Source organism: Leptinotarsa decemlineata, unplaced genomic scaffold (assembly GCF_025532065.1).
Source record: "Leptinotarsa decemlineata unplaced genomic scaffold, Ldec_3_MD MMD2_tig00001719_RagTag_RagTag, whole genome shotgun sequence".
Taxonomy (NCBI): domain Eukaryota; kingdom Metazoa; phylum Arthropoda; class Insecta; order Coleoptera; family Chrysomelidae; genus Leptinotarsa; species Leptinotarsa decemlineata.
The window spans coordinates 9,607,634-9,633,407 of NW_027412569.1; the positions used below are offsets into that span (position 1 = coordinate 9,607,634).

At 35.7% G+C, this 25,774-nt stretch overlaps 1 protein-coding gene across 8 annotated transcripts in view; it reads left to right on the forward strand.

The window, feature by feature from the left end:
- LOC111518318 (uncharacterized) overlaps positions 1-25,774 on the forward strand; it is a 146,252-nt gene that overhangs the window by 110,858 nt on the left and 9,620 nt on the right. For 4 of the 8 annotated variants that reach the window (XM_074176457.1, XM_074176456.1, XM_074176464.1 and 1 more), the window contains 3 exons: positions 4,037-4,153; positions 9,774-9,904; positions 15,455-15,631. In XM_074176457.1, coding sequence (XP_074032558.1) covers positions 4,037-4,153; positions 9,774-9,904; positions 15,455-15,631 — 425 coding nt within the window. The remainder of the gene's footprint in view (positions 1-4,036; positions 4,154-9,773; positions 9,905-15,454; positions 15,632-25,774) is intronic. The other 4 variants (XM_074176460.1, XM_074176462.1, XM_074176461.1 and 1 more) reach the window with 2 other exon arrangements.

Consider the following 25,774-nt stretch of genomic DNA (forward strand, 5'->3'; position numbering starts at 1 on the left):
TAAAAAGAGGGTTGGAGACAATTTGGATCCCTGGGGAACACGTCGATATCCATCGACGTTTGGTCACCAAACCCTCATGCCAAATAAGGTCAAAGACCTTAGAAATATCAAGTGCAACAGCTCTTGACTCTCCTTGTTTCTCGATTGCGTTATTCCAAATATGGGTGACATACGATAGAAGTTCGCTTGTTGATGTTTGTTTCCGAGAGCCATATTGATGATCGCTCAAGATGTTGAAGCCTTTCAAATATTTGAGGGCAGTTCATCGATACCATACGCCTTGTTGATATCGAGCTGTTTCAAAATTCGCCTAACTAGACGCCAAAAAGTAATTTCCGGCGAGTTTGGGAATATTGGGTGGTGTCTTTTCCAGAATATCGACTGTGGAGATTTGATTTTTCTATGGCTGTTGTTGCAATTGAACCATCTACTTGTGATACTGGTGGAATTGTGGATTCTGTAAAGTTTTGATCAACAACTCCAGCTACCGACCAGAAGGATCTAGACCTGTTGGTCTCCTACAATTATAATTTGATTTCCTAGATCTCCTTGCAAATTCAATGAGTTGACTTCTTTTACGATCATCTAATCTTTTGTAGAAATTTCCGATCACAGAACTCAATAAATTCATTTTGTTCTGCCATATGGTTAATGCTGCTTGAGCTCTTCTGCTTTGATTCTCCCAAAGAATATCCATGAATCAATCAGGGGGAATTTTCAGCTATTTCATTACTCAAATCGCTATCAAAAATATTTCAATCACCTCATTTACTCTTTGACCTTCAATAAACACCCAATTTCCCCACAGTACATCCCTGTAGTGTTTGGCAAAGTTGTCTCCAATTTGTCGACTGTGCTTTTCCAATAAGGTGAACGTCACCCGGGAAAGTTGGAAACTGGATTTGTAGAACTTTCATTGAGGTCTCAAGGGTGTCGATTCATCATTTGAGCCAAATTGATACTGGGGCTCGTGCACTAGCTTGTATACCACCTGGGAACTTTCGCAGGAAATGATACGTAGAAAAGTTCCTATAACGAGTATTCGTGAATAATGCGGAATTTATTGACTGGGGCTCAGAGGAGTTCATTATAGAAGAGTTGTAAATACATCTAATGGTACCATACAGTGAATATCGTGGGTGTTCGTGCCTTCTTTCCATGTCAATTTTCACATGCCCTCAGATAATAAAATTGTACAGCTTTTGTAGACATCATTTTCAAGCTGGATACAAATGCTATCGAATGCCATACAGATGAATCTTTAATAATGATAATAATAATTATAGGCTCCGGATGGAACTTATGAAGTCGTCTGGAGGAAAACCGTATAAAATTCCAAGTGATCCTCTTAGAACTCCATAGACTCTAACCATACCAGTCTGTCAAAATGATTGTTTCGATTATTGGACTCCTTGGTACCCCACAGTACGGGAAGTGGTCAGCTTGGAACACTGTTCTGAACTAGAGAACAGTATACACCTTAGCAACTTTCGATGCTTTATAAAGCTCAGATCAGACCATCTTTGGAGAATTGTTCTCATGTATAAAGCTTCGCCCCTAAGCATACCCTGAAGCTGCAGTATTCCATCCAGAAAAGAGTCATCCGCCTGATTGGAGACGCTAACATCACTCGCAACCTTTATAGTCTGTAACACCGTGTTTTGTCCTTGAAAAAAGGGCATATTGCCTGACCAGCGGAATTTTAGGGATAATGATAATGTGTTTAGGCCACATGGTTCTTGAACTCAATGTTCAATGTTTGATTCCTTAGACGTTATAAGTAATATCGAAGATACAAGAATTGTTTCGTGCAAAATTTACAAACAACTTTTGAATAGGAACTTTTGCTTTTGAAATATATGTCTAGCAGAATAACACAAGGGCTCATAACAAATTGTTACAGTTACAGTATGGAAAATTTTGAATTAAAAATATGAAGAAATAGTATTTTCTCCCAATTAGAAGACTGCAAAAGTTTGTTTTTTGAGTAAGTCACCTTAAGTGTACGTACATCAGAGTGAGTTCTTTCAAGCTGAGGTGATGAAAATTCGAGAAAAAGCTTCTATAAGGCTTCCACTTGATCAACAAGAGTATAAGTAGTGTGAACAAGCTGCAAAAATTTCCTTCATTGCAAACGTTTGCTAATGATTTTTGAAAACACCATTAAAATACATTGACAAGTGTGAAACAATTCAAATCATCAGTGAACCCCTTTTTTTCATTGATACAGAGCAGAAGACAGAGTTTTGATACAGGTCTTCTATAAAACCCTTTCTTCGTCTTTATTTGAGCTTCATATATAGTACAATTCAGTGTCATCTGAAAGGACGAGGAAGATTCAAAAGAAATTCAAAGAGGTGATGGCGATAATGCTGAAACCGATCGATTTATTTAGTGCCACCAAGATTTAGCCAAAGCCCCGATAGATAATAACATCATCATGAAGTGGATTGAAGAGCACGACAGAAGTGAAGGTAATCGCATTGCCGACTTTTTAGCCAAGGAAGCGGCTGTACTCAGAATTTTAGGACCCAGTGGCACCCACGGCTTGATGACTTCCACAATTGCGGAATCAGCCAAATGTTACACCCACGCTCAATCCCTGAAGAGATGAGATGAATTCAAAGGATGCAATCTTGCCAGGATCACCCTGGGCGACCCAGGGAAGCTGGTGCCGAAGAAATATCTGGCGATGACCATGAAAAACTTATGCTTAACAGTAGGATTTCTAACTGGCCACTGTCAACTAAGGAAACACCTCCATAATATGGGGCTAATGGTCACACCTCTATGCAGGATATGTGAACAAGAAGATGAGACTGTCAGGCATGTCCTATGCGAGTGTCCGGAGTTATCGTCAATAATAAGGTGAGTGTTTGGCGATTTAAAGGAGATGTCTCTCAGTGACCTGTCCACTTTCCTGGAAAGGACAGGATGGACGATGACCTAGGAGGACAACTAGCATGACAAGTGCTGTGGGCGTATACTCACCCTCCCTACTCTACAGATAGTGCGTTATCTATTGAGCCAAAAGATAAGAAAAACTACCGAAAACTAAAAATTTGATTTGGTGGAACAGGCCCAGGGGCATACGTTGTTGTTTATTCATTCTTCAAACAGTGTCCAATTCACTCCGTATGATAATTCAAACAACAGTGACCTGTAAGTACGTCTGTTAGACAACGAAAGTCATTTCTGAACAATTTTCTGATAATAAACTTCTGAAGATGAATGAATACCTTAGTATTGATCAAAAAATGTTACAGAGACTGGCAAAGCTTGAAGCGATGACAATGAAGGGCTTTGGTTTGTCAAAATCGCTTGCAGCGTCCACTTGTAAGAAAGCAGCTTCATTATCTTGCAGACAACTGTGACAAGAAATCTAGACCAATGAATTTCTGCATCTTCCTATTGAGGAGAGACCTCCGGAGCAGCTTGGTTGTCTAATGATATTTTTAGAAATTTATGTGCGGGTTGGTTTCTGCTTATCTCTCCACAAGTGAATAAATGGCAAATTGAACCAGTATAGTTCTAAACTCCAGATATCATCAGAAGTTAGCAGACAAGGCTTCGCCGAAACGTTGTGGAAATCACCCTTGTGGGGATCAAAAACACAGAACATGGAGTGAAACCCGGGGTCCTCCCTAATCGTGATATGGACTGTATAAGGCAAGTCATACTTGACTATGGAAAGAAATGGAATTCCAAAGATATTTGGAAAAGCTTTTGACGACTTGTGAGTGAAAAGGGACGTTTAAATGAAGACAATGTACCTGAAACTTTCATGAAACTTCTATGAAAGCTCTATAACTATCAACATCCGATGACTGTAGCTACCCTCGTAAATCCTTCACTTACTATTGTCATCCACGAAATGCTGACATTACCAAAAACATTCGAATCGCCTTTTTAATCTTTCATGCAAGTCATACTTCCATCAACCATTTAACGCCAACTCCTATGCTTCTGCGGTGCTTTCTCTGGCTAAAAAATCGAATCTGCTCCTTCATTTGATTAATGGTGTGGTATTTTTCCAGATATTCGATGATGAAACAAGGCTCATTCGTGCGCAAACGGCGTCTCTTTTGAAACGGATTCACAACCCGGTTCCTCGTGTTCAGCGATACAGCTGGCCTCTGGCGGTGACACCAAAGTGAGTATTACAATCTTTTGTTGGGGTTTTGACGCCATTGGGAGATTGATGACGTTTAATCATTTCTGTGCAAGGAATTTCTCAACGTCAGCATCGTTTGTTAGTACAGAATTCCATATTGAATTGAAACGAATGAGATAGATCTGGTAATGTATTAATTTATGATCGAATGGTTTCATGATTGCACTGAATCGATAAATATTGATTTAAATGTTTATTATACCCACTCTCACAGTATGATTTCACATCAGGACCAGATAAATTAAAAACAATGCATTAACTTGGGGAAATCTTATTGATTGATTACAAACTTCCCAACAGAACACTGAGTTTGTTTATGGGGGAGTCGAGTTTTGATTTGAAATTAATTGCAAAACCTTTAATCCCCTAAGCGGAAGTGTCATCCCTTTTCAGGGAGATTTTGATTGACAATGTCAATCGAAATATCCCTGAAAAGTTAGATCATTTCATTCGGGACCGTTTGCGGTTTGGCTAGATGAAAAATTCATATATGTGTAGTGTATAGTCTGTTCTGTGAGTTGTAATGAAGTTGTTGGATTCTTTTGTGAACACTATTCAGGTATGAGGTTCAGTTGAACCTCAAAACGTTAAGCAGCCAGTCTTGGTGGGATCAAATGTTCCAAGTCACTTGGAAATTTTCCTGGAATCCAAATGGACATAAGTAGTATAGCTAACGTGGTTCTAGATACAATGGTAACCATGCCATCGAGCTGTCCATCGAGAGCGTAAGGGGTGCGGTTGTTTGGGGTGAAGAAGTGTGTCAAAAAGACCTTGTTGGCGAAGAACAATGGTGGGACAACATGTTCTTGAGCAACCCTTGTTCTTGTAGATCGTCAATGACCTGAGGGTTGTAAGAGATGGTCAATGACCAGAGGGTGTTGTAAGAAGAGACAAGTGTGGTGTCATCAGCAAAGCAATATATTGGATTTCTAATTTTTTCCAATAAGTTGTTGACATACAATAAAAAATAGATTCAAAACAGCGTTGATGGTAAAATTATTCGACAGATATCCATCGACAGTCACTTGCAATGGAATATTGCGTATCTTATACCTGTCCCCAAAACAGCTGATATCTTAGACTAGAAAGATCTCAGACCCATAAGTATTCTACCCACCATGTCTGAGTTATTGGAACGCATTTCGAACAAACAAATCAAAGAATATATAAGTAACTTTGATAAAATGCCTCTCTTTCAGTCGGGTTTTAGGCCTCTACATAGCTATACAACAGCTTTGATTGAAATAACAGATGATATGTTGGCAGCAACAGATAAGGAGACATCTCGTTATTGATTTTACTGGACTACAGTAAAGCATTCGAATCATTGATTCCAGAAGTACTTATATCCATCCTCAATTATATTGGTTTCTCTAAAACAGCCGTTAAGATGATGACGGTGTTCCGTAAGGATCTATACTTGGACCTTTGCTTTTTAGTTTGTATACCTCAAATTCACTGACTAAGATCAATCTCTGTAAGTATCATGCATACTGATGATACCCAAACTCATGTATCGTTTAACCCAGAATTGCTGAATGAAGCTGTTGCTGACATCAATACTGAACTTCAAAACATTTATGATTCTTCGGTGAAACACGAACTGCAACTCAATCGTAATGAAACGCAGGTTTGCATGTTTGATCCCAAGATATTATGCCAAACGTAATTACCTCAAGTATATATAGTTCTCTGAATGGTTTAACTCTAAATACAGTACCGGAGGTAACTCAGGCGATAACCATGGGAAGATTACTATCTTCTCCGGCCAGAAAAGTGAGAATCTCTGGAAGGGAGATTGAATGGCAAGCGCAGGTAAAGTACCTCGGCCTTCTAATAGACCGTAGGCTCACTTGGAACCCGCACATCATGTTCGTTAAGTCTAAGATCGAGGGTCGGATAGCTAGTCTGTACCCTCTGATCAATAGAAAATCCAAACTAAGCATGAAGAATAAAATCACCATCTATAACACGATGTTCAAGCCTGTCATCATCTATGCTTCAGGCGTCTGGGGACAAGCGGCACCGTCCAACATTTCCATTCTGGAAAGGTTACAAAATAAGCTAATTAGGATGATTGTGAATGCTCCTTGGTTCGTGCGGAACGAAGCCATCCACAGAGATTTGCAGCTGCCTTCCATTCGGCAGTCCATTCAGTCGAGGAATCAGAGAGTTTTTGAAAGTACGGAAACTCATGAAAATCCGTTGGTTAGGGAAACCACACATTATGCTGTAGACGACCCCTCCCGATATAGAAGGCCCCGACACTCTGTCGAATGAGGCCCTCACGTCCCCCGTTAACGGATGAACAACTTTCTCATCCATCCCACCACAGCCAGGTTGGGGGATCCCGTGAAGGGCGGCACTGATGTCTGAGGACTTCATGCCATCATACCATCAGTCATGAGCCCATTGGTCCTTCTCGAGACCAATAACCAGCCGAAAGGTTAGGGGAGCTGGACTCCAAGCGTGAACGAAACGAGGATGACTTTCCACGAGTACCGGAGGCAACAAATTATGGCTTGATGTTGGATAATAATTCCAGGTTCAAAAAGCAAGTTTCATTATACAGGGTGTTCCTTAAACACATGCTAATATTCAAGGAGGTAATTCTTAGACCCATTTTGAGGAAAAAACGTCCTATGGACGTATGTCCTAAACGCCTTAACTTTTGAGATACAGGGTGGCAAAGTTTTCAAAAATAATCAGTTTTTTAATAATAACTGAGATAATTTTGTAGACATTTTTGGCATATCTGGTACATATGTTTCATGCCTCAATGCGCATTTTCTGATGCACAATTTTCTTAATTTTCTCTGCCAGTGGCGTACGTACGAGTTTTGAAATGTATATTTTTGGCGAAAAAAATACTACGCCACTGCTTTATCTTGAATTAAAAATTATTTTTAAAATCTCCATACATTTTTGAGCACATTTGATATGCTGGGTTTTCTTTGTCCGACGCATGGTTTTCGCTCAAAAAATTAAAAATCGCTTTACTTAAGGATAAATTCCTTAAAAATCTGAGGCGGTATCGTGCATCGTCTGAAAGCAAACTAAGAGATCAGATTTGTTGCAAAATAATTGAGGATCTAAAAGGTATTTGTTTGTTGTCAGATGCACTGTTCTCAATTAAAATTACGTCATAACGCAGCACCGCTTAATAATTTTTGAAAACATAAATTTAGTTATCCTGGAATAAATGACGTGTAGCAGAATTTATTTACTGCACCTCTTGGAAATATGGAGTTTGTCGATATGTAATTTCTTTTATAAAGATTAAAAGCAGAAAAAACAGCGTACCCACTATAGCAATAAAAAACGAATTCTCTGTATGTACAAACGTTAGTAGCTAATATTGATGTTGGTTTGAAGTAAGGTGTTGGTGTTAAAAACTGTCACAGCGCGTTTTGATTGATTTTGAAGTGTTATTGAAGTTATTTTGGTAGTCCGCTGTTTTTCTGAATATCAGTAAATATGGTAAATTATACGAATGCGGAAATGGCGCAAATGCATTACGTATATGGCCTTGCCGATGGTAATGCAACAGAAGCCAGACGCATTTATCAGGAAAGATATCCTAATCGTGCCTTACCAGATAGCCGAACCTTTTCAAATATTTATCGTCGACTTGGAGAAACTGGTAGTTTCAAGAAAGGGACTCCGGAAGGTAGACCTCGTGTAGTAAGAACTCCTGAAATTGAGGAAGCGGGGCTGCAAGAAATTGAGGAACATCCTGAGACGAGTACGAGGAAGATCGCTAGAACTCTGGATATTTGTCATCAAATTGTTTGGCGTATTTTGGTTGATTTTTTGTTATACCCATACCATATTTCAAGAGTGCAAGCATTACTCCCCAGAGATTTTCCACAGCGTGTGAACTTCAGTCAGTGGTATCTACAAAGTATTGCACTAAATCCGCAGTTTGAGACACAAATTTTGTTCACAGACGAAGCAAATTTTTCTCGGAATACCATATTTCAAGAGTGCAGGCATTACTCCCCAGAGATTTTCCACAGCGTGTGAACTTCAGTCAGTGGTATCTACAAAGTATTGCACTAAATCCGCAGTTTGAGACACAAATTTTGTTCACAGACGAAGCAAATTTTTCTCGGAATGCCATTCAAAATTTCCATAACAATCATGTGTGGGCTGAAGAAAATCCCCATGCAATAATCGAAACCCATTTCCAACACCAATTTTCGGTTAATGTATGGGCAGGAATTATAGGTGATCATCTAATAGGCCCATTTTTTCAACCAGGACGCCTTGATGGTCGTTCTTATTTACACTTTCTCGAAGAAGACTTACCTGGGTTATTGGAAGATGTGCCACTTGCGTTGAGGAATCGAATATGGTACATGCACGATGGCGCCCCTGCTCATTTCAGTGTAATTGTCCGAAACCATTTAAATACAGTTTATCTTAATCGTTGGATAGGTCGCGGAGGACCTCAGCAATGGCCAGCAAGATCCCCCGATCTCAACAGTTTAGATTTTTTTTATGGGGTCACCTCAAAACTCTTGTGTATAAAACTCCCGTTGATACTTTAGAAACTATACGAAATACGCCGGTAATATTTGAACGGGTGCGTAATTCCATGCTTAGAAGGGCGGAAGCATGCATACTAAGTGCAGGTGGCCACTTCCAACAATTTTTATAATCAGTTTTGGTATTATTACTGATTAACAAATTTGTGCTATTCGTTTAGACTTACTGTCACAAAATAAAATAAAACTAGTTTTTGTGAAAAATTTATTTTTTTGCAGATTATGTTTTCATCTCTGTATCTGTATCTCAAAAGTTAAGGCGTTTAGGACATACGTCCATAAGAAGTTTTTTTCTTGAAATGGGTCTGAGAATCACCTCCTTGAATATTAGCATGTGTTTAAGGAACACCCTGTATATCCAGAGAGCTTACGCGAACTTAACATTAATTTACCCGCACCAAGCATACCTAAATACTCAGACAAAAACCAATTTATGCCAGACTCTCATCCTTTCACAGTTCACCTACTGTTCACCTGTATATTTTCCCTGTTTGGATAGTCTAGATTTGTGCAGGATACAAAAAGCCCGAAATTCCTGTTTACGCTACATCTATGGCATCCGTAAGCTCCAGCATATTTCTCATAAGCTTTCTCAGTCGCAATAGCTGTCAATGAAGAATCGTTTCTTATTGCAGTCTCTAACCTTATTTCACAATATAATCATCAATAAAGCACCTTAGTATCTTTATGATAAAGTTCGATTTCATGAAAATGAACATGAAGTGAATATCCGACACAAAATACAATAACTGCCCCCCACCATAGCACAGCACTGTTTGAGAGATCGGCGTTTCAAATTTTGTCTACTGACATACAAAATTGATGTTTTTTTTTCAATTTTTCCGAAAAAGTTTTTGTCTGGCAGTACTGCGGTACGTTATTGGTAGTCCACTCAGTCTTTATAAACGATGGAATTGATCTGTCCCCAATTAATGGGGCGTCAATACTCCTGACAGTCGAAATGGTTCTATCGAAAGCGGAAAAATCTTTCTTGTGTATGTTTAATATTTCACCGATATCTTATATATAATCATTTTCATTTGTTCCAGATACTACGATGACGGTCTACCCGCGCGACTCTCCAACGATAACTACATTCACAAGTTGCTAATCACCTCGTCCAGAAACCCGAGAGTCGAATACACGAGTTACTTCACCGAGCCAGTCAGGAAGTATATCGGTGAGTTCGGCCACTCTCACCCTTGGGAGGATCGCACTAACCGCTTCAGCAAATCGAATTGTTTTCGAAAAGTTCGCCGGAGAATGTTTCACTTTTTATCGAGTTGTGCTGAGGTTTCATTTCGGCTACATCCCTTGAGTGGGGTTTGTTTGTGAAGTCGATGTTTCAGTAACGTTTTATCGATACTTGGTAATAATTTAGGAAGGGACAGAATAAATTGAATGAATAAACCACTCAGTATTTTGAAGTTGCCGACAACTTTTTCCATTAAAATCGCAGCCGACAATCAGTGGAATGAATAGCTTCCAGTTATCATGAGTTTGAGAGGTTGAATCTGTTAAAAATCATTTTTCCGATATTCCGTCACCCCCTACAAACGACAACCCACGGAAGTCGAAATTTAAATTCCATTCAAAATTAGAAGAAATTATCAGAATTTTCAACTCATTCCATGAGAAATTACAGTTCACATGCGAAAAAGAAATAGACAATAGAATATATTTTTAGATCTTACCGTAATACCTTGATTAAAGAAAAAAACAAAATTATAACCAAATGGTACACTATACCGACGTGGTCAGAACGGTATTTCTATACTATAATTCAAATCAGCCTATAACACATAAAAAAACCGTTGTAAGTGGTATGGCTGAGCAATACACCTTAGTAGTTCATCGTTAAGAGAAGAAGCACTAAATAAAGTAAGAAAAACCCTCCTCAATAATAATTATCCCCTTCAGATCATAAACAAAATAATAAAAACAAGAATTCATAAATATTATAACCAAACAAAATACCCAAAAAAGACTCCAGGAATGAAACAATACATTACAATTCCTTATGTACCAAATTTATCAAAAAATATAACAAATATACACAACTACAACTATCAAGTAGCGTTCAAACCCATTGACAGCTCTACACCCCTCTGAAAAGTAAAACCCCAAAAATGAAAAACTCCAATCTTATCTATAGTATCCCGTGCAATGACTGCGAGAAATAATACATAGGCATGACCTCACAACTATTACAAAATAGACTAAATGGCCATAAATATATGAAAAATTCAAGTATATCACTGAACAAACACATCATTCAAGAAAATCACAACCCCAATTTTAAAAACACCAAAATATCATCTTTTGAATCCAATACAAACAAAATAATGATATAAGAAATGATAATAATCATAATAATAATAATAAATCGTCTTTATTCATCTTTGGACACATATGTAAAGAGATAACAATAATAGGTATTCGACAAAGATGAAGTGGCGAAGTGTCACCAGTGGGTGTTTTTCAACTTGACCATGGAAATACAATATTGATTTACAATTTTCCTAATTATCTTAGCTATAATATCTACGATTAGTATAATTCTATTACATTGTAGAATAATTTTGCTGTCTGAGATCTATCAAATTAATGAGTACCTTAAATTCATAAAGTGATTGACTGGTCATTATCCGTTCTGTAGATGCAGAGTTTGACATTTGTTAATCATATTGAGCTGATAACAGGAATTTTAACTTTTTTTTGAAGTTCATCAGAGTATATGTACTGTAATCATGCGGAAGTTGATTATAGAACTTACAGGCGTTGTATGTGAAAGATCACTGAAAAATGGAGGTTTTTTGTTTGTACCATATTGATTGATTCATATTAAAAAAAAAATCAAAACTCTATGAAAAACAGAACAGATATAAAAGACCTAAATCAAATATACTATACATTATTATAACTCAATCAGCCAATTCAAATAAAACCAAAATCTACCCTCATCTCCCCCATTATAGCTAACAAACATACAATTTCTAGTAGAACAACAAAGAAGTAAGATACAGGAAACAATCTCATGACCCGGCGCAATCATCCTCCCTCACACATACACAGGTTCACGTCTCCACTTTAACACGCCACCGCCATTAACAAGTGAAATAAAAATCAAAACAACAAGATCACTATGACAGAAAAAACAAAGGAATTCCATATAAATAACAAAGAGAAATGTCAAAAATTATTTTATTTCAACAATGCAGCCTAGGTACGTACCATAAGGTTTTTATAAAACTACCACTAACAAAAAAATGTTTCCATTGTAGCTCAAATATAAGAAATTAAATTGAAAAAGTCCTCGACCGAGGACGAAACGTCTTTATATACACCACCAAGGAAAAACTTTCATTCAACAAGAATCCAAACCCTAAGAAACCCCTCTCCAAAAAATATACTCAGGATTTTTTATTAGCGATTTTTCTATTGAAAAAATCACTACGACACTGGATTCATAGTGTCATTATCAAAGTTATGACAACTCAAAAATTCGAAAACTCACACAGCTAACAGTCACAAAAAACACCCTATTTCAACAGATATAGCCATGGAAATATTTTTTTATGATTTCAACAAACAAGTGTCGCCAAATGAAAAAAAAAACAAATAGCGTAAGTATTTTTAATGAAAATAACGGAATTACATTCAAGTTTTCACGCAAATTAACTAAAACTAAGACCTAATATTTCAATTAAAATCTTAGTTGCCATGTAAATGATATTACAGTTTGACACTTGTGAAAGATTTAAGTGTACTATTGTCAACAATATTCACCTTACAGTTCTTCGAATTATTTTGTGTCATGGCTGCAAGATTGAGCGTAAGAGAGAAAATTGAAATTGTACGCCTTTCGGGATTATTTACTCTTCTTCGTGTACCTGATGCAGAACAAATACAGGCAAATTTACCTAAAGTACCTGAAATACCTGAGTTAAGACGCTCTGACCGTATAACAACAGACAACAGGATGACCAGTTCAGTTTGAAGGGTGCCTAGAAGATGACAGTACTACCAACTGTCGAAATATATATATATATATATATATATATATATATATATATATATATATATATCTATCGAAAAATACATCTAGATTTGAAGTTATGGCCATCTAAGTGAAGTTTTATTTTTTACACATTTTTTTTATTGAGGACTACGAAAAAAACGATAAATAGTTAGCATTCTTTATACGACTGTTCATTTCAAAAGCCTGTAATATTACAAATTACACAACTATAGTGTTAACCACGGTTAATTGTGGTTAACACTACACAAAACTGTACAGTATTGTAACAAGAACTCAATATTCAATAATATCAAATCACAAAACATGATAATAAAATAGGCATTTCGGAACATAGTCAGTGATTTTCTGGAGATTCAACTTAAAACACTTATTTTGGACAAACTACTCAAACTAATTTTGATAAAGGTCACTTGAAGACCTCTAACGAATTCTACGAAGAAAGCAGTGATACAAAGCCACCCTCTTCCTCACAATCAATCACCCACTTCGCAAAATCGCATCGCAAACTTTTGCATTGAACGCGAGAAATTCCTGTTTACACCTTCCGCTCCATTTGATATGATTGTCATCCTAGAGCACGACGTTTCCTATCGATAAACACGAGACAAAAGAAAATAAAACCGACTGACTCGAATAACATGACAAAAAAGCATGCTGCTTCTAGGTTTCATCGAATCCCGGTACAAAAATGTCCTTATCGCTTTCTGGAAAGGAAGTGTTCCCGAGTAATTTTTCATCCTTGTCCTATTTTTCCTTATTGTGTCCTTAAACTGGGGCTCTCGAGTGGATGAATGTTCCTGAAGGATGCTCGATTTTTAACAACGTAGAAATGAAGTGTACAATAGGCTTTGGTTGTTTATGAAAAGGAGTTTCATTGAGGATGATATTTTTTGCGTAAATAAGTCTTTGTTAAAGCTTCGACAGCAATGAAAGAGACATCAATAACGATAACGAATTCACGTTCGGAGACTCTATCGAGGAGAAATTTATACATATTCGAAATAAAATCTGAATACATCCATCTCTCCCAATGAACCTACACAGTAGGTTCTGGTGGATGCCTGCCGAAAAACAACTACTTTCCCGGCTAATACCACGGTGGATGTTGAATGATCGACAGATATTTATGCAAGATACTAACAGAGGTGAGACTTACAGGCGTTTTGTTCATTCAGCAGCAGAACCATGCTTTTTTACTTGATCCACCAACAGTGTATTTGAGGTCTATGCTAATTTTCAGCTGGATGTGAATGATGAAAAAATCACCACTGGATTGAATTTTGTATTGAGCAATGAATTTCAGTGTATTGAATTTAGAGAAAGTTTTCTAAATTTCGATATGGTTCTGCCAATGTACAGTCTGTGATAATCGTCAAGTCTCTTCCTGGATTTGACAAGCTGTACACATTTTGAACTGCTGCTTCATGCATCATTCAATTTGAATTGATCAGAACCACCTCAAAATATATCTATGACTGGAATCGCGATTAGAATGTGAGTGAAAAATTGAAAACCTCTTTGCACCAACCACTTTGCACATGCCCATCTCTAGAGAGAACTGAATCTATTGAATACCTTGGAGTCATTGTTGACAAACACCTTAGATGTTACGAACATGTTACATATGTCACAAAAAGGGTAAGATCATGAACAGATTCTACACTCTTCGAGATATATTAAACAGCAAAAATGTAATAACCCTCTTGAGGAGGCATTTTCAATTCAACAATAAAAACTTTACAAAGGCACAAAACACAATTTTAAAAATAGTTTTGAAGAAAAACAGAAACTACTCTACCAATCTTTCGTATGAGTAAACAAAAATATTCAATGTAAAATCTCTTTACATTTATCGTTGCTTAATGTGGTCCCAAACGAATTGTCAAAAATTTTTGCTACAAAATTCCCGAACAACAAATACACAATTTTCAGTTCCCTTAATGCATAAAACTTTGACTCAAAAATCAGTTTATTTTTATGGACCTAAATTATATAACTCTCCCAAATAACATAAAAGAACTAAAAAGTGCCATAAGATTCAAAAAAGAAGTTAAAAATTTTTTTATGGAAAATTACAATATATTCTGAGTAAACAATAATCTCCCAATTGCTAACCCTCACAAAAACATCCATAGGTTGTGAACTATACGCCTGTTTCAAACATTATTCTATCAATTGTTTCACTCCTCCCATACCCAAGCATTATGGACGCCCAAGATGTGTTTAAAACAAGTAAATCGGACACATTCTATGTACAACTAATCTTAACTCTGCTCCATATATTGTTAGGATAGGAATATGATCCTTCAAAGATAACTTTCAGAAGAAAGGCATTAAGTTGCCTAACTGAAACTATCACTGGAGGAATCATATTAAACAAAATGTAAAAATGTATTTTCAATTACCCAAATTGAATAAATTGAAAAATTGGAAAATAACATTCTAAAGTCAGGTCTCTGCTATTCATTAACGACAATATATGACTTTTCATGCCAAACATAAATTTTTAGTTTCAATCTTTTCTAAACGAATACTAAAAGAATGAGAACGGCCCAAGTATGTTGACCAGTCGAAATAAGTGAAGACAGATTTATTGTCAAAATGACATATGCTTCCGCTTTTGCTTGCTTTTCTTCATCTCCCATTGGTACTCACTCGATTCAACGTATTGACATATGACCTCTGTAGGCCAAGGTCATCTCTCGTGTATCTCATATGCAGGCGAGAGGGCCTACAATCGTCGCCCTCACATTTACTTATATGAGGATCCCCTGAGGAATGATATTCAACTGTTGAGCTACTACATCAACAAGTTCAAGCAAGACAAGGCAATTACTGGATCGTCTGCACCCGAACCCACCAAAGGTTATTATTGTTGAATTTCATGTAGGAATGGGAGTGTTTTGCTTTATCGCTTCTTTCCATACTGAGAGTGCAGCCTGTGGTATTGAAGGAAGTATAGAAATGGACAGCATTCGTTTTTAAGGGTTGGGTTTATCAGGAAATATTTCACATAGTTGGAAAACAGTAGTTTTCATCATTATTATCACTTATAGGTGTTGTTGGTTCTGTGTCTTGTATTGAATGAGCCCTATTAGGCTAGCATGGCAAATCCGGTAAAATTGCAAAAAAAAATACATCAATTTGTAGCTGAATAGTTACTAAGTAGTTGCCAAAACAAAGATTTTGTTGTTCGTGCCGATCCCTAAAAATCGCAAATAATGCTATCGTGATATAAAGGTAGCAAGGCATGAATTATATACTTTTCTTTTGATCTTTACAGAAAATTCAGCTACTATTTAGTTGCTAAACCTTGGATATAGCGAAAAATTTTAAAATTTTTTTTTTTCATTTTTTCTGATCTTGCTATCTTGAAACTGTTGTTTCCTGGAATTGAAGATGTTCTAAATTTGTTGCTCACCAAGAGTAAACTCAAATACACCTTGAGTATCAGCAACAAAATAGTTGAAACCGATCGGTCGATTTTCAAGTTTTTTTTTTTCATTTTCCTCGTTCTTGCTAACTTGAAACCGCGTTTTCCTTGAATACAGAGTATTCTAAATTTGTTGTTCAACAGAAGAGTTCTCAAATACACTTGGAGAATCATCAACAAAATAGTCCGAACTGTTTGGTTGATATTTTTATTTTTTCTTAAATTTTCCTAATTTCACTATCTTGATTTTTTCGCGAATGAAAAGAGCTGTAAATTTTTTGCCAAATTGATAGTACTTAAAGATATACATGACGAATCAACAACAAAAGAATGGGGAATGTTCCTCCTGACGCAAATCAAGTAGTTTTCATAAAAGAGCTCTAAAACAAGGCATTTTAAACTTATCATTTCAACCCTTTTCTTTAAAAAATTATTTAAATACTTAAAAAAAGAGAAATGAAATAATGCATTCAACATTCAAAGGGATTCGTTTCTATTTCACCTTTTGGCAACATCGGTTATAGTTAATAAAGGACAACGAATCTGTTACCTGCATGAGACAAACAAAGATGACATATTTCAGAGGCGTGCTGTTCTGTTTACTTATGTTCCGAGTTCCGAGACATTCTGTGCACATAACCCATCTTCCTCTATATAAATGAATAACAAAACAACTGTTGCTTATATGGCTTGTAGAGGTGGTATTGAACTATAATTTATATTTTGCTTCAATTGTTGATTTATAAAGATAATTTTCTTTTTCCAAAGTATAATATCTAGGTACGTATAAATTATTTCAACTTGATATAGATGCTGTTGCCAATATGTGAATTAGAAACAAATCCCTTCAATAATTAAAACCCAACATTCGAAACATCAATTTGAATACTTTTCGAAGTGAATTTGAAAAACTCATGAATTGAACTCAACTTTACTTCGTTCAAACTTGCATTGCTGTAAATAACCCAAATTGAGGAACATTCCCCATTGGTCGATCAAGGCCAACTATTTTGTTGCTGCTTCAAGGAAAACCAGTTCCAAGATAGCAAAAATGAGGAAAATGAAAAAAAAATTAAAAATCGGCCGATCGGTATCAACTATTTTGTTGCTGATACTCAAGATGTATTTGAGTATACTACTGGTGAGCAACAAATTTGAAATACTTTTTATTTTAAGGAAATCCAGTTTCAAGATAGCAAGAACGTGGAAAATGAAAAAAAAATTGAAAATCAGCCGATCGGTTTCGACTATTTTGTTGCTAATACTCAAAGTGTATTTAAGTTTACTCTTGATGAGCAACAAATTTAGAACATCTTTAATTCCAGAAAAAACAGTTTCAAGATAGCAAGATCAGAGAAAATAAATAAAAGTATTTAAAATTTTTTCGCTATATCCAAGGTTCAGCAACTAAATAGTAACTAAATCTTCTGTGGAGATCAAAGGGAAAGTATATAATTTATTGAGTTACCTTTATATCACGATAGCATTAATAGCAAGTCCTAGGGATCGGCACGAGCAATAAAATCGTTGTTTTGGCAACTAATTAGCAACTATTTAGCTACAAATTGATGTTTTTTTGCAATTTTGCTGGATTCGCCATGCTAGCCTGATAGGGCTTATTGAATGCAGTATTTTCAATTTTTGAAAACATATTTCATGTATTTTCCCTAATGATTTCCATAAGGCTGTCCTACGAGTACAAGCAATCACGCTTCTTCAATACCACATTTGAAAGTTTTGCATAACCCTCATCATTTCATATCGTTTCCATCAATACCATCACAGATGATTTTCAGAAAATACACGAAACTCAAGCAAAGACTCGATTCACTTTTTTTTTCTGCCAAACCTCATATCAAATAATTAGTCTTAACTCAGGATGGAATTAATAATTGAAACCTCTAGCGTAGAATCATTCCAAAACAAGCATTTTCCCAAGGCACCAGAACTGCAATACTCTTCTTGACGTGCGATTCACCAACCGAATTGGTGTCTTCAGGAGATGAAATGCGCATCTCGTGGAAACGCCAACTTGATTGGTAGAACGCACGTCGAAAACATTACTGCAGTTCTGATGTTCAGGAGAAATGCTTGCTTTGGAGTCATTTCAGGGGTTTCTCAACCACAGTTCCAATACTCACTTGATGATTAATAGAAGAATTTGCAAAATTCAGATGTTCATTTCTTTTTCCATGGTTTTTCCAAAAACTGCATTATTCATTAAAATATATCATTCACATCTCAGTCGTTTTTTCTCTAACATTCCCTGAAAATTCTGATTTTCAACCAGATTTTTTCCTAACGGTGTGTATTGATGTCGTTGGTTTTGTTTCCTTACAGCTGACAAAGTAGAAGAGAAGCCAGAAATCACTGAAATCACCGAATAACCCATCTACTTTCTTCTTTCTACATTCTTCCTTCACCTCTACCGATTTTTCAAAAATATTTATGTGCACAAACGTATTGTATTTTTTGATAAATTTTACTTCTCTGATGCTGTACTACCATGTTGGATTTGAATGTTTGAGTGTAATACGCACGATCATGGTTATATAGCAATGTGTTCAATAAAACTTATTTTCGTTATCACTTGTTTTATTTATTGTGATGTGGGAGACGTACTTTGATCCTCAAGTTAACATGAGAACCAACAGGTCTGATCAAAATTGAATTATTGCCGATAATTTGTGTCTCAGTGTTTTTATATGGTTACTTTCAATATGATGAACCACACTGGAATTTCATTGAAATTATTTTTAAACTTCAGAACGTACAGTATTTTTGTTTTGTTTTGAAAAACTATATTGATGAATTAGGTATGCCAACATATGCATTTACATTCAACAATGTCATTGTGATGGGACGAAATAGTGAGAAGTTATTCATGGTACGGTGGTTAAGATAATTTGTGTTCACATAATGATCAGCTTGTGTGATATCGAAGTAGGATTTTTCGCAAAGCAGTACAAAAGTACTCGAATCAATTAACAAAGAATTTATCATTTATAGTTCCAGATATCTATTCAATGAGTGTTGAGTATCAGAGGAATTACTTTTGAAATTGATTTGAAGCAAAAAAAGATGCAATTACCTTTATGGAATTGTTTTGAAGTGACTAGAACAGTTAGAGAAAATTATTATAATCCATTATTGATCATCAATATTGAATGAATCCCCTTTTCTTTGGCACGAAACCGATAATATCTTATTTTTTCGGTCGAATAGAAAAGTTCACTGAGAAATATTTATTTGCCTTAATGGAGTGATAGTTTCACACTATGAATGTAGTTATATAAACCATTTTCTACTTCATCATGAAACATATTTAAGAAATCAATATTCAATTTCAATCAATTATAACTTTATTTTTATATTGAGATCTCTAAAAAAGTAGTGAAAAACTATAATTTTTGAACATGTTGCAGGAACAGTAAATGAAACCAAAAAGAGTATAATTCTCACTGACTTTGGATCACAGAATGTGATTTTATCAATAATAAATGAAAAGTCGAATCAGATAGATACACAATTGGATTCGTCTTTTATAGTATTCACAAAGAGAACAAATTTCAGTGGATTGTTACAATGATTTCTAGCTGTTAGAAATCTAGTTTGGGAAACATTGATATATACTAGATAATATACTGCAATTTTAGATGATCTTTAATTAGAGAAAAGTTATTGGTTGTATTTGTGTTTGGTGAGTAGACTTTGGTGAGTATATTTTCAGATTGTAATCGACGTTCCACAAAGAAATCTTCTCAAAAATTGGTAAAAAGTACTTTTTTTATCACTATAATGTTTCATAACTCACCACCAACAATAGTTTGATATTAGTAGTACACAGGCAACTTCGGATATCATGTTTCATTATTTTCATTCTGACAGTGAATATACATATATCTCCATTGAAGTTTGAGAGATAAGTGGCGCAACTATAGTGTAAATCTTAAAGGAAATACGTTTTTGTTTAATGGCCCCTCTCATCTTCGTTAAGGCGTCTCCAAATTTGAGTTTTATTTATCAGAATAATAAAAATGATATATAATGAAAATTCATTATAACATTAAAATGAACAGTTCAAAAATAACTTAAAAAAACGCTCAAAGGTGCGAACTCGTTTCCTCCCAGATGTATGCATCTCCACTCACGAGCGATTTTGGTGAAATTGGTGACACTTGTGAATCATTGTATTCATGCCACGTGCCAGTATAAGGATGTCTGCAGAATGCTGTATAATATCCGCTGTAGGTAGACCCACTGTGATTCGAAAGTGCATATAGATTATAGCGACAAGGAGTCACATTATCTGCTGCATAATTGTTCAAATCTAATCCATCTAGAGGAAATTCGATGGCTACATTTAACTTGCCTCCAAATCTTTCTGTTGGAGAAAACTTTTAAAATGAATGACTAAAATACGGGGAATCTTATGGATCGATTGTGCATTGTGCATTTTCTTCTTTCCTTGCAACTTGAACACGTCGGTTTTTCATGTCAATCCAAAGTTTCCTCTCTTGTGAAGAAATCCAAGCACTGCGATAAACTCAATTGGCGAGTGTCCACAATGTGTGCACTTCATCGTGGATTTTAATTGACCAACGAAATTATCTACAAACTTAGAGTTATATGTACTCAAATAAATCAGCCATGACTCTTGTGCTTTTCCGCTATCGCTCAATTTTTCGTTAATCTCCGTTAAGATCGGTTTAGGTTTCTCAATAATTCTATTAACGTCATCATGTAAACCTTCTAAAAGATAACGAAGGCACTCCTGGGCGTCTTGATGCGCATGACCCATGAATCTGACTTTTTAAGGAGACTGTGTTCACTGCTCTACCAGATAAATCTTCTGACCACAATTTCTTGATAACTTCTGCAGAAGCTTTGCATATAGCACCCTCCACATTAGAAATATTAGTATTGATATATTTCATGAACTCATCCTTTTTCAAATATTCCAGGAACCATTTTGTATTGGATGAACATTGGATTACACTGTGGATGAAACAGGTGTTTTCAACCCATTAAGCCCAAATGTTTTGACTGAGGAACGTATCACTGATCTAAGTGTGTTGCAGCTGTTGGTGATACGTTCGCCACCGCTGTTTTCTTTCCATTAATCACGGATGCAATGATTTTTCCCATCATTGTACCAACGGAATGAGGAATTTGAAATTGAATTTCTTGAAACTGAATCAGATATATCCATGGGGGGAAAAATAATCCCAGAACTTGTTCATTTTTCTTTGTATCTTCTGAGACAATTGGGATGTGATCAATCTGCTTACTCCAATTTGCGATGTTCATAGGAAATTTTGATTTGATTTGGGGGTTCAGGAATATTTCATCTAATTTTTGAGTAGATAGAAGAGTACCCAATATCGATGTGGCATTATCCCCTTGAATGGCAATACTGATTCTTTGAATTAAAAATGAATAGACTCGGTTGTCACTGGTAGAATTCATCATTCTTCTATCAATTTCTTTCAACAATTCAGAAGCATGAGATCCAAAAACACCAAAGATTTCAATAGCAACAGGAAAGAAACAGTAGAAACTTAGCAGACAGGAGTATTTCCGAAATTATGATTTTTCTGCATTCATAGCAGCTGCACCAGTGAAATTAGACGTAGCGGCAAGTTGTGAAGCATGCAGGTGAAGTCCAAAACCAGAGGTTTTCAGTATCACTGATTTTGGAATTTCTTCCAAATATCCACGCCTTTCAAATTCGAAAAACAGTGAAACTATCAGAATAATGTTATTGGAAAGCTCATTGATACACATTATGAACAGAATATATTACAAGACCGATCCTAGTAGAACAAAATGAGAATCAAATATTCAAAGTTGTAAGCGCTTCAGCAAATGAAACGTTTGGTGAACTATGTGTTTACTTCTTCAAAATATTCGACTGTTTGAAGGGTATGGTTTCTGTAAATAAAATTATTGTATTTTGAAACAAGTGTAATGGATGGTAGAATAGATAAATGAAGGGTATATAATGAACGTGACAAGTGGAACTGAAAACTCTGCCGAAGATTGTTTCAACACACCAAAATTGCAACAACTCGAGTTTCACTAGCCGAATGGCGTCATCAATTTCATGTATAGTTCATCTCCTGATGAAGTCCACTTGGATGAAACATGTCATGAAGAGTGTTGTAGTTATAAGGCAGTATTGGTTAGCAGTGTTTGTGTTGGAGTCACTCTACGGTAAAAGTTTCAGATTCATCTTTCACGTTCATCATTTTCTATGCGATAGAACTGCCCGATTCTTGGTGAAAATCTATCATAATGTATTTGAGAAACAACTCATTATAAGATTTCACTCAATAGATACAAGTGTTTCTTCATTGGATTGTTTTAATTGAAGGATTACTAGAAAATAATTTGGGGGCGTCAAATAACACCCATTGGTTCAGCATCTCTTATATTGGAATCAAGTTCATTTAGTAGTGAAACAAGAATTTCTAGACAATTTGTCTTTTCCGAAATTAATTCCAGTTTGATGACCGATTTCACATTTGTAGCGGAAGTCTGATAATGGGAAACCTTCAAGTCCTTTGCTAGTTGAAATATTCGTAATGATAAGTAAAAAATATCGATAGAAATACGTGAATGATATCTTTGTTATACTTGTACAGGTGGGTAGTTAGGTGAGTTTGTCGAATTCACCACTGGCATGGAGGTGAGTAGCAAAATAAATTTTCCGGACAAATGTATACAGGGCAAATATCTAAAAAATGACAAAGAGACACCCTATATAGAAATAATTCTTCGACACATTCATATCAACAAAACTAGTAGCGCTAGTAGCCACTTTCAGAAAAATATTTTCGATCATTGTGATCAAAGACTATAAGGTGAATATTATCAACTCCATTCATTCTAAGAAACTGATAGTTTAATTGACAGATGAAATTCGGTTCCATCATAAATTAAACTCCTGAAAATAGAAACGAAAAATCTTTGAATTCAGAATAACGTGTAGCACGCAAAACTTGAAACTATTTGAAATGTAAAAAAAGGGAATTACGTGATTTTATTGATAACACAAAAATATCAGTAATAAAAAGTGGAAATGAAAGTTTTTCGAAGAGGAGCAGATTCACAATGAAGAGTCTCAACTTTCGTGAAAAGTATGGCTCCGCGCTAGTTTCGGCATGAGATGTATCGCCATTGAAGACATCACAAATACTTTTTTCAGTATCGATTATCATATCAAGAATTTGTGATTTTTCGAAAACTTATACAAACTCCCTTTCTACAAATGGCGACATGAAATTTTAAATAATAGCTTTCGAAAACCTCTTGTAGCCCTCTTCATATATCCCATTAGTATTTCTAAAGTGACACAATTCAAAAATCGGTATTTTTGAGTTAAGACTATGAAAAAATCGGTAAATATTTCTTTATCGATCATCTAAACTGTATCAACTTGACACAGTTTAGATGATCGATAAAGAAATATTTACCAAATTTTTTCATAGTCTTAACTGGCAACTAGTGCGATATACTTAAGGAGATGCAATTAACGTTTATGAACTATGTTATTTTGCCTATTATAATTTTTTGAATTTCAAAAATACTCATAAGATTCATTCATCCATCGATTTCTTTATTATCACCTTCAGATATCAAATAATCTAAAGTAACAATTTGTTCAAGCCAGTTCAACTCTCTACACTGTAGGTTAAAGGATTGACACAGAAAACAACTACTCCCCTGGCTAATACCATTATCATGAAGGGTGTTGGATTCATCACTGAAGTTATTCCTGCATATGCTGTTGGCGATACAACTGCCGCAATAGTTTGAATAATCGGAACACACAGATCGGTTTCAGGCTGTTTAGCCACTCGTCAATGCAAGATAGGGTCTATTATCAACATAGAGTCGAATTCAGACTATCATTCCTCGAACTAGGCTGAAGCGGACAACAAACCTGCCAACCGCATATTCGAAATTGACCCAATTCCTTGCATAAGGAAACAAAATTTGGATATGCGGTTAGTTACCTTGTTCGCAGGCAGATGGGGCGATGACAAACTTGTTGTTTGTTGTCCGCTTCAGCCTAGTTCGAAGAATTATTCTCTGAAGGAATTCGATTTTCCATTATCGGAAATCATCGACTCTATGTTAATGATAGACACTACCTTGCACTGGCAAGTGGTCAAACAGCCCAAAATCGGTCTGTGAGTGTGTTGCTGAACAACTTCAGTGAAGAATTCTGCACTGACATCTGCCAAATATAATCCAACACCCTTCGTGGTATTAGCCAGGGGAGTAGTTGTTCGCTGACAGGTGTCAGTCCATTAACCTACAGTTCAGGGAGTTGAGGCAGTTGTTGTTCTTTTAAATGATTTGATTTATAGCCAGTTGTCAAGTATGCCCATTGACTATATGTGAAAAAAACCCTCAGATATGATACTCTTGTGCCAATCCTTGATGATGTGCAGTTCTAATATGCACTGTTTAGTGTGTCTTTGAGCTGTGTTTTGTCTCCTCAATCGTCGCAAAATGAAGTCCTTTCATAGGTCTCTTCAACTTTGGGAACGTAGAAAAGTCGCAGAGGGGCAAATCTGTTGAATATGATGGATGTCGCATGGTAATGGTGTTGTTTCTGGCCAAAAAATCACGAACTAGCTATGACGGTTGAGCAGGTGCATTATCGTACTGCAAAAACCATGAATTACATTATTTATCCATGAAACCGGACATTTTTTTCATTTAGCTTTCCGCAAGCAGCGCATAACTTCAAGATAATAGTAATTATGGACAGTACGACTGTTTCATGAATATAAGTTGATTTTATGTTTTCCGTTATTTCATTTCTGGGGTATATAAGAGGTTTAGTCTTTCTAAATGATTAAAAAGTGATTTTTTCTGCGATTCTGAATGACTATCACTTCAATTCATTCCAAAATAGTTGCAGGTATTTGATTATGCAATTTGATGAAATAGAACATAATTCATTAGTGATCATCTGAAATCATGGGTCTGAACAGAGGCAAGTTTTTACAATAATGAAGAGAGGCTATACTTGATTGGAAGCAAAATTTCACAAAAAAGTCACCTATGGTATTCATTCATGCTTTATTGCTTGAAATACATGAATCATACATTGATTTCCTGTCTATTCCAAAACACAGCAATCATGTTAATTTGAGGATTTAGTATCATGCATCGCGAATGTGCATCCAACATCCTACAGTGAGTATCTGCATATGCAAATGAGTTAAACCGAATACCCTTCTCTGATAATCAGCAGATGAAATCTTACAAACGATTTTCATAGGAAGTAGTGATAGTTGAAGTTCTATCTGAACCTCACGAACCATCTTCCATTCATTTCATTATTTTCTATCAACACTTCATTGGACGAAAGTGTCTAACAATATTTTTTGTTTGTTTGTGAGCGGCTGAACTGAAACTAATGAACATGTGAGTAAGGTAATGTCGCCAAATGCCGCCCCCTTTTTGTAAAAATATCATGAAATATAGAAAAAAATATTAACAGTTGTAAATAAAATATCAAACATAAGCTTTAATATTTCTTCTTTGATGAATGT